The 14612-nt window shown below is 59.9% G+C and overlaps 1 protein-coding gene across 10 annotated transcripts in view; it reads left to right on the top strand.

Moving 5' to 3' along the window:
• The window catches only part of CACNA1B (calcium voltage-gated channel subunit alpha1 B), a 174984-nt gene that overhangs the window by 56025 nt on the left and 104347 nt on the right, over window positions 1-14612 (top strand). For 9 of the 10 annotated variants that reach the window (XR_007122284.1, XM_047700142.1, XM_047700141.1 and 6 more), the window contains exons 11-15: window positions 936-1145; window positions 5298-5410; window positions 9459-9571; window positions 11720-11851; window positions 12082-12154. Coding sequence is in view for 9 of the 10 variants with exons in the window: in XM_047700142.1 (XP_047556098.1) it covers window positions 936-1145; window positions 5298-5410; window positions 9459-9571; window positions 11720-11851; window positions 12082-12154 (641 nt within the window). In the remaining variant the exon portion in view is untranslated. The remainder of the gene's footprint in view (window positions 1-935; window positions 1146-5297; window positions 5411-9458; window positions 9572-11719; window positions 11852-12081; window positions 12155-14612) is intronic. The other variant, XM_047700150.1, reaches the window with a different exon arrangement.

Below are 14612 nucleotides of genomic sequence, written 5' to 3' on the forward strand. Positions count from 1 at the left end.
GATGGGATTACTGCTGGGGGGCAATAATCTGATTTCGGAAGGAGTGCCCAGAGAAGGGTGTTCTGTGGGGGTGATAGCAGATGCAGATGTGAAGCTGGGATGTGGGCAGCTGTGGAGAGGGGCCAGCGTGGGGAGCATTCCATGCTTAGGGTCATGGTAGAGCCGTGGCAGTGGGAACGTGGAGACAAGGGGCAGCCATGGGAGCCTAACGCATAGGCATTCTGGAGCCTGTGCTGGGCATTGTGGGCCACACTCGCCTCTGTCTCCACTCTGGGAGCACCGCCTTGGACCAGCTGCAAACCAAGCAGCTGGCTGGGTTCTAGTCGAAGTACTGGAGAGTAGGTAGCCAGGGGTCCCGGAGGGCTTGGTCACTTGGGCACCTGCCTTCTGCTCAGGTCGTGATCCCAGGGTCCTGGGATCGAGACCCACATCGGGCTCCCTGCTCTGCGGGAAGCCTGCTTCTCCCTCTCCTACTCCCCCTGCTTGTGTTCCCTCTCTGTCATAAATAAATAAATTCTTTGAAAAAGACAGGTAGTCAGTGGCTACCGATCTCTGAGTTGCAGTGGGAGGGGGCCAGAGGCCGCAGTGCTCTTCAAGGCCCACAGAGGAGCTGGGATGGCCTGGGAGCATGGGGACTACTGGCAGGTGGCCCGGAGGGGCTGGAGCCCATCTGGAGCCTGGTAACCATGGAGACCAGTAAGGCTCTCAGTCCCCTCACTTGTGAACAGGGGTGGGGTCAGGACCCACTACAGGGCAAGCAACCAAACGCCAGGAGCCCACAGGGCCTGTGGTTAGAACTGGGGCTTTGAGCTCAATGTGACTGGGCCAAGGGCCTGTGAGGTGTTCTCCTGGGGGAGCGTGTCCTCGAGGGTGTGTCCACGGGGCCCACGTCTGTGAGGGCGACCGTGTCCTCAGTGAGCCCCTTGTTCCCCCAGGGTCCCCATTCGCCCGTGCCAGCCTCAAGAGTGGGAAGACGGACGGCTCGTCGTACTTCCGAAGGAAGGAGAAGATGTTCCGCTTCTTCATCCGCCGCATGGTGAAGGCGCAGAGTTTCTACTGGGTGGTGCTGTGCGTGGTGGCCTTGAACACCTTCTGTGTGGCCATGGTCCACTACAACCAGCCCCAGCGACTCACCACGGCCCTGTGTACGTAGCTGCGGCCTGGCCTCCCTCACCTCCTCCCGAGCCAGCTGGCACCTGCAGCCCGGGGGTCCCGGTCCACAGCCTGTCGCCTTGGAATGCCCTGGGTAGAACCCAGCGCTGACCGGCGTGCCTCCGAGGGCCTCTGCTGGGGCCTGAGCTGCCCACCCCAGGTGCCGGGAGGCCTAGATGACTGCAACGGCTTAGAAACCCACTTGTCAGTGTGCTGGGAAATGAGGCAGGGCCCAGGGCGCCAGGGGCAATGGGGTGAGCTGGCTCGAGCTGGGCCCCGGGGCCTGTGTCCTCCCTGGGAAGGGCTTCAGGCTCATGGATTGGGGGACTTATCCCTCATTCCAGTCTGCCAGAGGCTGCAGCCCCTTCCTTGGGATCCTGCGGAGGAAGAGTCCTGCCTTCTTGGGCTCTTCGTGGGCTCTTGGGCTGCTTGCCGTTTTTGTTCTTTGACCCTAACCAGGGCTGACTTGCCCATGTCCGTGAGCCTAAGGACAGGCCATGAGCATCTGAGTCATGGCTTCTTTTGGCCCTGGCTACGTTCCAAGGAGGAAAGGAGGAAGGTAACCGGCCCCTGGAAGAGGCCCCTTGCCCCTCTCCAGGGACCAGGGCTGACCTTCTAGGACCAACAGTTCATACGCTAGGGCTCTGCAGGCCATGGGGAGCCTGGTCGGGGTCTGTGGTCCCACCTCACGAAAGCTATAGAGACGAAGGCTCGCAAGTAGTTTACATGCTCGGGTCAGGCCTTCCGCCTTCCTGTGACCCGGGGTTAGCTACAGTAACCCTGCTTGGTGTCTGGGTCTGAGGTGGACACATGGCCTATTTTGGGTTCCCCTTGCTCTGTCCATGGGAGCCCGGTGTGCCTGAAGCCACCTGACGTGGCAAGAGAGTCTTTCTTCCAGAGAAGAGCCTCCTGGATGTGAGTCCCAGCCCTGCCCGGCCAGCCGCGCTCCCCTCCGTCAGACCGCCGAGCCCATCAGCCCTAAGCAGGAGTTCGGGGCGCCCAGGCAGTGTTCTTAACGTGGTCCGGACCCATGTCTCCATGGCCCACCTGAAAATGGGGAGGGGGGCTGGCAGCTGGGGTGCAGTTTCCCAGACTTGTACTGAAAGCTCTTGCTGTCTGAAGGGGAAGGATTAGGGGCAGAAGAAGCCAGGGGGGCCCCTGGGCGCTCCCGACAGGCAGCCTGGCTCGGGGTCCCCAGGGCAGCAGAGTGAAGTGATAGCCGCTCTCGCCCCTAGTCCCTGTGTCCTGGGGTCTGTCCTTTGGTGTCTGGGGACTTTGCTTGGGACTGAGGTTAGTACTTCTCTCAGGACAAAGTCTCCTCCCCCTTGAGGGTTGGGTAGGGAGCAGGGAGGGGGGCTTCCTCTTGACCCGGCCCACGGTGTGGCTGTTCCCGGGGCTTCCTCGCCAGGCCTTTCCTTCCCGTGGAAGAAGCTGATGGTGCCCTGGCAGCCCTGGGGTCCCTCCCGGTTTCCTGGGGGTGTGCCACCTGAGCGTGGGCCTGCGAGTGCCCAGGGGCTGGGCCAGGCCACAGGCTTCCTTGGCCACGAGTCCTTCCCCTTGCTGCCTCGTCTTCTCTGTGGCTCCCTGGGAATTTCTAATTCATTGGCATGACCTAGGGCAGAGGTGGGTCTATGCAGCATTGGCCTACCTGGGCTCCATGCCCTGGGCTCTGTCCCTGGCAGCTGGGCTAGAGCTGAGGAAGGCCGATCCGGCCAGGCAGGGCAGGTCTTGCAAGAGGCAGAGGCAGGGGCGGAGGTGGGCGGGGGGGTGTTGCCACCAGGACTAGCTTCCCTGGGGCTCCCCAGAGGGCTCGGCCCTGAGACTGGCCAGCCTGCAGAGAATGGGTTCTGGGCACGTCTGCTGTCTGTCCCTCCAGGATTCTCCCCCTGCCCCCCGTGCCCACCAGAATGCCTGAGACGAGCTCAGCGGGGAGGAGGGAAGGGAGGCAGCTGGCCGTTGGGTCTCGTCCTCCTCTGAGGCCCCTGGCCTCACAAGACAGGCTTGAGCGCCCTCTCCTCCATCCCGCATTCCCCCAGCACCCTGTCCTCTTACGATGATACCAAACACTGTCAGTTCTCTGCCTCCTCTTCCCCCCTTGGCGTGTGACGGCTCAGAGAGAAGGGTCCGCTCTGTCTCCCCTGCGAGTTCAGAGCAGCACCAGCTTCTGAGAGCTGAACCAATTATTCAGGAGTGAACGAATGCATACCCCTTCTTGGCCTCAGAGGGGAGGCTAAGCCTATGGTGCCAAGTGAGAGTGAAGAGCAGGCAGGACTGGGCGGTTCCTGGCTCCGGCTGCTCCCCTTCTCAGAGGACGTCTTACCATTGGCACCTCCAGTGCTGGTTCCCCGCACGGCTCTCACTTGGATCTCCCGGGAGCGAGACCAGTGACCGGACTGCCGGAGCTCCAGGGTCTGGCATGTGGGTGGGGGCTGTCCCGTCTTCATGGCTTCTTCCTCTAGGATCTGAGCCCTCTGAATGGGGCAGGTGCTTTGTGACCTTGGGTGGAGGGCTCTGGGCCTCGGTGGCTGGGAGCCTGGGATCTGTGCGGGTTGTTGGGGTGTTCTGAGCTGGACTTGGGGGCAGGATGGCACTCCCTACCCCCGTCACGCCTGCTGTTCAGCACAGCCCAGGTGTCAGTCGTGCAGGCCTGGCTGCTGTGGGCTCTTCTGCCTGGGTCCGTGGGCTTCCATGCCAGGGACACCGGCTTCCCAGCTTCTCCAGGGAGTCAGCTGTGCTTTCTTCTTAGCCTGGCTCAGTGCCTTAGTGAGTGCTTGGCTGGCTTTAGAGGCTGGGCGTGATTATCCCTGTACTCAAGCCAGAGTAGGGGTAGTAGGGGTCCCACAGCTGAGACCTGGGTGCATATAGATCACTGTGTGTCTGTGTGTGGGCGGTGGGCTGGTGTCTTCTGCTCTCATGGAGTCTGGCTACTGTAGGTCTGCCCCTGGCTGTGGCTACTGGGTCTCTGTAGGGTCATGCTTGGTGGAGAGGGGTGGAAGAAAGCAGATGTCAGGGTCCGGAGCTGTGGGGTCCCCTCTTCTATTGTCTGTTTTATCAGAAGTTGCTTGAGCTCCAGTTTCCCACTGGTCTGGCTGCCAGAGGCCCCAGAAGGGTGGGTTGGTGACTTTCCAGTGACTGGACCCTGAAGCTTACCGTCCACTCCTGCTCATGACCTGTACCCTCGGGCGCAGGCTCTGCCCCGAGTCCTGAGCTGCTTTCCTGGCTCCTGGCACTCGGGGACCAGAGGCCGTGGGGCCTATGGGCCACTCTATGAAATAGCAAGCTGATTGCAGCCCAGGCCCCGGGGAGGAGGATCAGAGACCGTGACCTTGTTCTGCGGCCTGCACGGCCGGGTTTGGCCAGGGCAGAGCCGGCTGCGTCTCTTGCTGTCTGGTCGTCCTCGCCGTGTCACTAGGGCCAGGGCTGGTGTCTTGTGTGCCTGGAATTCCCAGCATTGCTCTCAGGTCCAGCGTGGCCTCCCTTTGGTCCTGGGGACAGGTCCTGCCAGGGACAGGACTCCGGGGTGAGGCAGGAGGGGGTGCCTGCAGGAAGGGGAAGGCGCCCGTGGGAGCCTCTGTGTGACTCAGAGTGAGGGGGCGGCAAGCGTTGGCAGTTCCCAGGAGCCTCGTGCTGGCCGGGCCAGGCAGTGCTCAGGGGGGAGGCGGACACACGAATGAGATGAAGACCAAACACAGTGGCGTGGGGGTTTTGAGGAGGTGTCTCGCGGAAAGACGGGGTGCTTCTGAGAAGGACACTGAGGGTCTCCACTGTGCTCAGGGCCCGGGGCGGGGAGCAGGCCTGCAGGCACAAGGATGGGAGCGGGCCATTCTCCGGGGAGTGCTGCATGGCCCCAGTCCTCACTCCTGAGCCCAGTCCCAGGACCTCACTTCCTATGGAACCCGTCTCTGGGCCGTAGGTGGTGGGCACGCACCCTATTTCAGACTGGAACCAGCGTCTCTCTGTGCCCCTCCCAGTCCCAACCCTGATCACTGTTCTCTGGAGCAGAGATCTCTGGGCTCAGGGGCCACAGACCATGCCTGCAGGGCTCAACCCTGGGAGGGCCCAGAGGTCTGGTGTCCTCCAGTCTGGGCTGGAGCCAGGTGGGAGGAGGCTGAGAGCTAATCCCCCTCTTCTCCGGCTTTTCCTAGACTTTGCAGAGTTTGTTTTCCTGGGTCTCTTCCTCACAGAGATGTCCTTGAAGATGTATGGCCTGGGGCCCAGAAGCTACTTCCGGTCCTCATTCAACTGCTTCGACTTTGGGGTGAGTGAGAGCCTTGTGAGCGGTGCCAGCTGGGGCCAGGCTGTAGAGAGTGCACACGGCCCACTCCTTGCTTGAGTGCACACGGCCTCCTCCTTGCTCGAGAGTGCACACGGCTCCCTCCCACTGGGCTGCACCCAGTGCATGCTGGGGTCTGGGCCTCAGGACCTGGAGGCGGAGTGTACAGTGCCCCTGTGTGGGTCAGGAAGGCTTCCTAGGGACAGGGAGGGGCCGTTGGACCAAGGGGAGGCCTGTTCAGGCTCTGACTTATGGGGGGTCAGCAGTAGGACCTCCTCCATCCCACCCCTGATTCTGTCCATAGAATCTGTGCCTGGTACAACCAGCCTTCAAGTGTGGCCCTGCTCCCCAGACAGCTCAGTGTCCCTAGAGAGCTCAAGGGGGCTGTGAGCCCAACCCCTCACTGTCCTATAGATCTGGCTCTGGGCGGCTTGGACAAAGGCTTCAGGGGCAGCCTGACAGGGCCGTGATGGTCTGGCCCTCCTCATGGGTGCTGGCCTGGGTCCCTTCACCAACCTCTGCAGGTCGGGGAGGCCTCAGAGCAGGTGTTCCCAAGACTCCCTGGGACAAAGCCCAGGAGGTTGCACAGGCTTTCCCAGGCCGAGGGCCGTGGACGCCTCCCTGCTACCGTGCCCAGAGCCCAGGGAGGAGCTCCGACCCAGGGGAGGCCCCAGCGAGAAGTGGCTGTTCGCCCTGAGGAAGGCTCCTGCCTCTGCAGCACCCCGAGGAACCAGGGAGCCTGGGCGCAGGTGCAAGTAAATCTTCGACTGGAGCTTCACAGCGAGGCTGACTTTTCCCGTCAGTGGAGATCCAGGGCGATGCTGACAGGGCGTCAGTGGGGCTGACGGAATGCTGTGTCTGTGGCTGTTAGACCTTCCGAAGGATGCCCACTTTGTGGACAAGGGGCTGCAGAGGTCGCTGCCCAAATACTTTGTGGAGGAGGCAGCGTGGACCCAGGGGTTCTGGCCCTGGAGAAGCGGGTGGTCACCATGCAGCACAGCCTGACCTTGTGGGGATGTAGGGCCGTGGCTGCCCAGGGTGCTCCCTGAGATGTTTCCTGAGATGGCTTCTTGTCCCCTGCTTCGTCACGGGGAAAGGCTGTGGTGCACACAGGCCAGAGGGACCTGGAGAGGGTCACGAGATCACCAAGAAGCCTTGATCTTATAAACGTGTCTGTGTCTTCCGGTTTGAACTAACGGGATCCCAGGATGTGGGAATGATTTGCGCAAAGGTGAACAAACTATTCCAGAATTTAGCAGCATAAAGTAAGTGTGTATTATCTCACTTATTCTGTAGTCAGGGGTCCACGCCTGGTTTATCTGAGTGCCTGTGGCCCAGGGTCTCTGGAGGTCACAGCGTGTCTGACAGCTGGGACACGGCCATTCCAAGGATTGAATAGGGCAGGAGAATTTGCTTTCAAGCCCGTCACATGGCTGTTGATGGGACTCAAGACTAGCTTCCAGGCTCACTCATGTGTTTGGTGGCCTTAGTCCCCAACACATGGGTCTCTCCCCAGGCCGCCTGAATGTCCTCATGACGTGACAGCTTGTGATCTGAGAGAGAGACTGACAGTACCCAAGACAGAAGCCACAGAAACCCAGTCTCGGAGAGACAACCCATCAGTTTTGCATATTCTATTTGTCAGGAATGAGTCACTTGGCCCAGCCCACGTTTGACAAGGGGTGGGAAATACTACCCAGGGACATGAACCCCAGGAGACAGGGTTGCTGGGGCCCACAGTCCACACTCTGGCCATTCCTGATGTAAAAGGCACCCATGTCCTCCCGCTTCCCCAGCCACCTCCCATCTCGGGGTTGTCTCGGAGTCTCTCCATCCACACCGGGCCCAGGTGTGGTCGGGGAGCCCCACGAACAGCTGCCCAGTCCCTCCCCATCTGTGCACCCATGGAACTAGAGAGACAAGTTGTCACCCACACGGTGATGAGATGGCCCAGATGGGCTGCTGTCAGCATTCCTGTTCAGAGGGGACAGTGGGACATACAAGGGAGTCTCTGGCCCACAGCCGTTTAGGAATCCGGTGCGGAGAAGTTGGAGGTCCTGAGATTAGTTCTGAAGGACTGGGATGCCCTTTGGGCTTCTGGTTTTGGCGTGTGCATCACCTTGCTCCAGGGAAGTGAGCGCATGTCTTCAGCTGGGTGGTTCTCTTAGCCCACTTCCTCCCGGTAGAATTTGAGGAATCCGAAGGCCACTTTTTTGTCTTGTACTGTGGGTGTCCCTTTCAGCCCAAGCTGGTGATGTTTCTGCATAGCTCAGTCTTTTCAGAATGTTGTGGGTGTGCTGTGACCCTTCTGGCTTCCACTTGACAGAAGCTACCTCCACCCCGACTCCTGTGACAGTCCCTTCCCCGTGCGGTGTCCGTGCTGAGATGGCTGAGGCCAGCACACGTTAGTGCCCTGGAGGACTTGCTGTTTGTCAAGCTGATGTCCGGAGCCGTCTCTGTGGGGCTGGGCGCCCAGGGCGTTGCCATTGTGCCCTGACTTCCTCTGGACTGTGCCATTGCCTAACTTGACACCCTTTGCTGTCTGGAAAGGCAGAATGTTTCCAAAGCTGGCAGGTCCTGGCAGACAGCACTGCCCTCTGTCTTCTTCTCCACACCGGCTATGAGCAGCACCAGGACCCCAGGTCGCACCGGCAGACTCTGCTTGGCGATCTCTGAGACCTCCCGGTCCATGTGGCAAACTTTGTTCTCTTCACACAGCTGTGGGCAGCGGTGTGGCCGAACTTCCTGCTGGCACCCAACAGGGCTCTGCCCACTTTTCTGCAGTCCCTCCTTGTCCAGAGCCCATGGACACGCTGGGCTCACTGATGTGCCATTCTGTGCCTGTTCTCTGGCTCTGAAAGCCACTCCAACGTTGGAGAGCGCCCCACTTCTGTCTCCAAAATGTGCATTGTTTTTTTCTTGATGCCTAACAAATTCCCCCAAAGTTTAGTGGCTTAAAACAACTGACACTGGTTCTCTCTCACATCTGGGTGGGGAGTCAGGTGTGACTAAACAGGGACCCCAGCTCTCAGTCTCCCACAAGACTGTAGGAACCACAGGCTCTTTGGGGCGGGGAGCTCACACCTAAGCTCCTGCTTGTGGCCAATGGCCCTCAGTCCCTGGTCACAGGGACCTCTCTCCAGTCTCCCTCATGTTCTCCATCACGGCAGCTGGGGAGCTGCAGCAGAGCTGAGAGCACCAAGGAGGAAGCCAGTCGTTGTGACCGAGTCTCAGAGGTGACAGCCCATCACTTCTGCCAGTTCTGTTTGCTGGAAGTGAGTCACGAGGTCCAACCCATCCCTGAGGGACAGGGCTATACACGGTGGGGTACCAAGTGGTGGGGATCCCTGTGGGCCATCTCAGGGGCCGTCTCATGACCCACAGTAAGAACAAAGATTGAGGAAACGGTGAGCTTGAGCCCCAGACCGACACCCGGCTGCTGTGTGCCTGTTGGAGGTGCCCAGGCTCACCGAGGACAGCTGGCGGCAAGCTTGGCCCCTGTGCTGTGCTGCCGGGTGCAGCTGCTGGGCCGTCCTCTTGCTGGGCCGTCCTCTTGCTGGGCCGGTCGCCGTCAGCAGGACGTCAGCTGTGCTCTCAACAGTGCTCCTGTGTTCGACGTGGAGACATATGCAGAGGGGGCTGTGGCTGTGGGGGGACCCGTGAGCAGTGCCCCTGCCCGAGCAGACATGTGGGTTAATGGACTAGCGGTAGACTACACGGGGGTCTCTGGTTGTGGCCGGGGCCATGGTCCTGGCATAGTCACCAGTTTCTCTGAGCTGCGCGCTGATTGGGTTTGCAGCTGGCTGGCTGGGAAACCAGTTGTCCGACCCTCGCTCTGCCTCCTGTGTGCCTGTGGTGTGTCCAGGGTAGGCGTGTTGGGGGGCAGGTGAGCACTGGGCCTGGGGCGTGCTCCCCGAGGGCAGCAGGAGCTCTTGTGCGCGGGGGCTCCCATGAGATCCCAGGTGCTTCCTGCAGAGGTGCAGGTGTGGGCCGAGTGGGCGTGTGCCTGAGGCGGAGCCTGTCCCCCACACAGGTCATTGTGGGGAGCATCTTTGAAGTGGTCTGGGCTGCCATCAAGCCAGGAACCTCCTTCGGGATCAGTGTCCTGCGGGCCCTCCGGCTGCTGCGGATCTTCAAAGTCACAAAGTACGTTACCCGTGTGCTCCCGGGTAGGGGATGGGGAGCGCAGGTCACGTCTGAGACTGAGCCACACCGGGCGCCTGTTACCAGGAACGTGTGGTGCTGGCCTTGAACCCAGCTGTCTGGAATCTCTTTTTGTGCTTATAATTGGCTTAAATACAGAAGAGTTTACAGAGCACCCGCCCAGCACGAGTTGTCTCGGCCGTGGGGGCCGCATCTGTGCTTAGGCTTCTGCAGGCTTCCGTGCTGCCAGCAGGCTCCCCAGTTCTCCTGAGCTCGCTTCCCTGCAGCTTCCTACTGTCCTTTTTTGAAACCAGCAGTCCCGTCTACTTTGTTTCGTCAACTGAGAAAAAAGAAATGATCACGTGGAAGTTTTTTTCCCATCATCCTGCCTCAAGTCTGCCCCCTCTGGTCAGCCCCGACCCCAGGGAGGGAGGGAGGCCTCAAAGGACTCTGACCTTCTGACCCGAGCCAGCTTGGTCCCTTCGGGGCTTCCTTAGGGGCTGCGTTCCCAGGCCGGCTTTCTCTGCCCTGTGCCTGTCGCGGTCTGCTGAAGCGGTGGCAGGACGACAGCCACGGGTCTGTGTCTGTTATATCCCCCTGGGTCCCTTACATAACCTGGATGCCAGTCGCTCCGTTTTGTCTCCGACAGGGCTGAGGTCAAGGCGGCCGAGTGATGCCGCTCCTGCGCGGGTGCGGGCCCTCTGCCAGGGTTCTAGTGCTGGGAAGAGGGGGTGCGTCTCCCCCTGCAAAGGCCACTCTGCCCTCAGCAGGTCGGGGCGGTGGGCATACAGCATAGCAGGGACCACGCCTACCCTGAATCCTGGACTCCTGCTGCGTGAGTGCATAGCCCACACACGCTCCAGCCCGATTTCCACGTGGTCTCCCCAGCAGCTCTGACAGTGGCAGGACCCAGGGAGAAGAACTGTCAGCAGTGAGCCTGTGCATGGGGCCCTGGGGCTCTAGGTCATCCCTGCAGTGACCTCTCAGAACCCCACAGATCTCCCCAGGGTACAGGGGAGTTCTGGGCTCTTCCAGTCTATTTTAAATCCCAGCCTGAGACCACTGGAGGACACAATGATGTCACTGCAGGAGAGTCTGGGCCAAGACTTGGGCCCAGCTGGGTCCACGAACCCTGCTGGGCGTCTCGTGGGCCATGCGGCCAGTCCTGTCACGTCCCCATGCTGTGAGGTGACCGCGAGAGCACCCTTCACCCTGCTTGCGGGGACTGGTGTTTGAGGGGCTCTGATACCTTCCAGAAGCCAGGCTGCTGTCCTGAGGTGGGCTGGCTTTTCCAGAGTTTTCTAGCCCATCTTCCATGAACCCTCAAGTGCCTCGTAGGAGAACCCATGGAAGATAGGCGAGCCTCTGTGCTGTTGGCACTTGGGAGGACAGGACCTGGGGGCCCAGGGATGTGCAGTGACTGCTGTTTGTCCTGTCACACCCACCTTCCCAGGCCGGTGGAACCGCTGTGCAGAGACATGGGTGTGTAGTGTGTTTTGAGCTGGCTGGAGGCAAAGTGCCCCCACCTCTTCTGGGGAGGAGCTCTCCAGACGCAGGCAAGGCGTTGGACCTGTGGTCACCCAGCGAGTGAGCTCTCGACAGTCAGCCTACCGCAGACTCCAGTGGGGCCTGTGTGCCATTGGGTCCCGGTGCATGGAATGCACCCAGCGACGTGGCCTCTGGCCTCCAGGAGCATTGTGGGAGTGCGATGGAGGGGTGGGCGCTATGGGACACCAGGAGATGGTCTTAGAGTGCCACCCCGCATCCACGCTGCATCCTGGGCCCAGGGGGGAGGGGCGTTCACACTGGGTTATGCAGGCCGTGGGCTGATCACCTGCTGCAGCTGCTTCTCCCCTTGTGGTCCTCGTGGAGGCACCCGGAAGCTGCTCAGGTGTTGGGGGTAGAGAGGGACTGGGCACCGTTCCGCCAGGCAGAGGGATGGGCAGGTTCGGGAGATGAGGGTGAGTCAGCCGCCCCCCGGAACCCCCAGGGGAGGGGTCTGGAGCTCCAGGGATGTGCCCTGGGCTCCAGGTGTGGGGTCCGGGAGCTCAGGAGGTCCCGGAAGGCACAGGGGTGACTGTGAGAAGCCCGGGGTGGGGCGTGGGCAGGCGGGTGGGCGCAGCCGGCGTGGACAGACCCCCTGCCTGACAGGTACTGGAGTTCCCTGCGGAACCTGGTGGTGTCTCTGCTCAACTCCATGAAGTCCATCGTCAGCCTGCTCTTCCTGCTGTTCCTCTTCATCGTGGTCTTCGCGCTGCTGGGCATGCAGCTCTTCGGGGGCCAGTAAGTGGCCCGGGTCATTGGGGGCTGGGCTCCCTCCGGGGAGGCAGAGCTCAGAGCAGATTTGCTGCCTGGGCCCCCTCCGCCTGTCTTCCGCCTGGAGGTCCCCCCAGGGGGACGAGGGTGCCAGGCACATAGCCCACCCGCAGCCCGGGACAGCACTGCAAGTTGAGGTGCCTGTCCCCTGGCTCCTGATGGGGCAGTCTCCTCCCAGGACTTCTTGTTTTTCTCAGGTTCAACTTTAAAGATGAAACCCCAACAACAAACTTTGACACCTTCCCCGCAGCCATTCTCACCGTCTTCCAGGTAAGGCTCCAGACCTGGGGAAGGCAGACTTCCCGGTCAGTGTCTGCACCCCCAGGATGGCCAACATTTCAGTTCCCTTCTGGGGAACAAGTGGGAGATGAGCCTAGGGAGGTCTCTAGTCCCTGGGACTTTGCCATCAAATCCAGAGCCTGGGTCTGGAGAGAAACTGGGTCCCAAGAAGCATGTATAGTTCCCTGGGGGACTCAAGGGTCCTGTGGCCACTGGGCTTCAAGCCACCGACATGTCCCCCAATGCCTAGGACCTGGAGTCCCAGCTGTCTTTTACGCTCTGCGAATGACACAACAAAGCACACCCATGCTTCTCCCTCCTGTCTGTCAGGCCCAGGGGTCCTTTAGTTTTCTTTTGTGTCTGGAGAAGGTGCCCGCCATGGCTCCTGGGGAAGCCAAGGCTCTGGGCCCAAGTCATCTGTGAGGCAAACCTTGTCACTCAGGCCGTCTTTGCCCTCTTGGAGGGGTTTCCTTTTGGAGACTCTCTTGGTTGAGCCTTTTGCCCCCTTGCAGGGCTGCAGTGCCCCTGGTGCCCGCTATACCTGGCCCCACCGGTAGGATAGTGCCAGATGCTTCTGTCTTATGAAGCCTCCTTTGACGCCATGCTTGCAATTGAGCGGGTCGGGGCAGGTTGTTGTTTTGCCCAGGATGACGCTTAGGGAAGACCAACAGGCCATGTGTGCTCAGGCTGGTGTCTCAGCTTAGCTCTGGCCTCTGGGGCTGCCCTTGGCCTCCAAGCTGGGGCCTCTTGCAGAGGGTGGCCACAAGCTTTCCTGTTCAGTGCGCTCTGCTCAGTGATGGTGATGGGAAGGAGCTCCTTCCTGCTGTGGGGCACCAGGGGTGCCCTGTGGGATCTCAAAAGTTAGGCAAGGAGGCTCGGCAGGAACGTGTCCAGACACCACGGTAGGAAGGTGAGTAGAGTCAGGGTAGCAAAGGCATGGGGTCCGTGGCAAAAGGATTGGGGCTGGTGGATGTCATGTTGGACGGGCCTTCCAGGCCAGGCCAAGTGGCTGCGTCCGGCTGGCGCTGTCTCAGAGGCTCCCAAAGCAGGGAGGTGACGTGACCCACAGAGCTCTGCTTTGTTCTGTTGCAGGAAGGGAGTGGGATAAAATGGTCGGTTAGTGCTGGTGGTGTGGGGCAGAGGGGAAGAGGAAGCCAAAGTTAGAGGAAACTGATGGGCTTTTCTGGTCAGATGGTGTTCTGGTTTGGACCTCGGACCCCTCTGCTCTGGAACACAGCAATGAGGTAATAAATGCATCTAGAAATTCAAAGGAGCCAGCCCAGTAGAAAACAAACTGTGGCTGGAAATGGAACAGTGAGGAGAGATACGGAGACCGGGCTGCTGGGCTGTGGTCCGAGTGAGGCAGACGGGCTGGAAGCATTGCTGTGTGGCCTGCCCGATGCGGGGCTGGGGAAGGTGTGTGACCCTTTGAGGAGCAGAGCTGAGAGAAGGTGACCACGGCTGGAGGAGGCTGAGAAGGTCACAGGGGCAGATGGCTGTCCAGGCCAGGCCTGCACTTTCCATGGACGGTGCTGGGCCAGGGCCCGAGACCCCAGGATGGTGAGTGTTCTTGCTTCTGAACAGGGCTGGAAGGGGTAGGGAGAGTGTGTGACCAGGAAGAAAATAACATCAGGTTTGCTCATGGCGAGTGTGCAGACTAATCCGTGGTGATGCTAACCCCATGAAGAGGGCCAACCCCTGCAGTCGGAAGGTGAGCTCGCTCCTGAAGAAATGGGAGTAAGAGCATGGCACAGGTGACTGAGACCCATGTGGTGTTCGAGGGAGAACTTGTAACCCATAAACAAAATTATGAAAGAAAATACCTGAGAATCAAGAGCAAGTTAATATGAAAAATAACTAAGTAGAAATCCTAGGTGTGGAAACTACTGCTGTGTAAATAGAAAAGTAAAGGTTAAATTATACCCCGGACACGACCAAAGGAAGGGCAGATGAGCTGGGAGATGTGGGGGTACTTAGGAGTGAAGCTCCCATGTCGGGTGAGAGAGGGGGCTGCCAGCGCTGTTCTGGCGAGTCTGAGGGCTGAGTCCTCGGGGAGCCAAGCAAAATGAACAGAAGTAATGTCAAACCTAGATGTGTTGTGATGAAGAGAAAATCTTAAAAATGACCCTAGAAAGCATCTCCCCACAGTAGAATGACAGTCTGAGGGTCGGGGAGGGAATGTGAAGTCCTGGGGTCAGGCCACCATGGCCCCAGCATACTGGCCGAGAGAGCCGGCACTCAAGCACGAGGGGGAGCTGGCTGTGTTCAAACGCAAATGCGGAGGGTTACCAACTGCCCGGTTGCCGAAAGCACCACAGACTCCGTATGTTTAGTAAAACCAAAGACTTAGAAGAAAAAAGAATAACATTACACTAACCCACGAAGAAATGAAAGACCTGAACTATTTCAGAAATTGAATGATTAAAAATCTGCTTACCCAAGCCGCCAT

This window comes from Lutra lutra, chromosome 13, assembly GCF_902655055.1.
Source record: "Lutra lutra chromosome 13, mLutLut1.2, whole genome shotgun sequence".
NCBI lineage: Eukaryota > Metazoa > Chordata > Mammalia > Carnivora > Mustelidae > Lutra > Lutra lutra.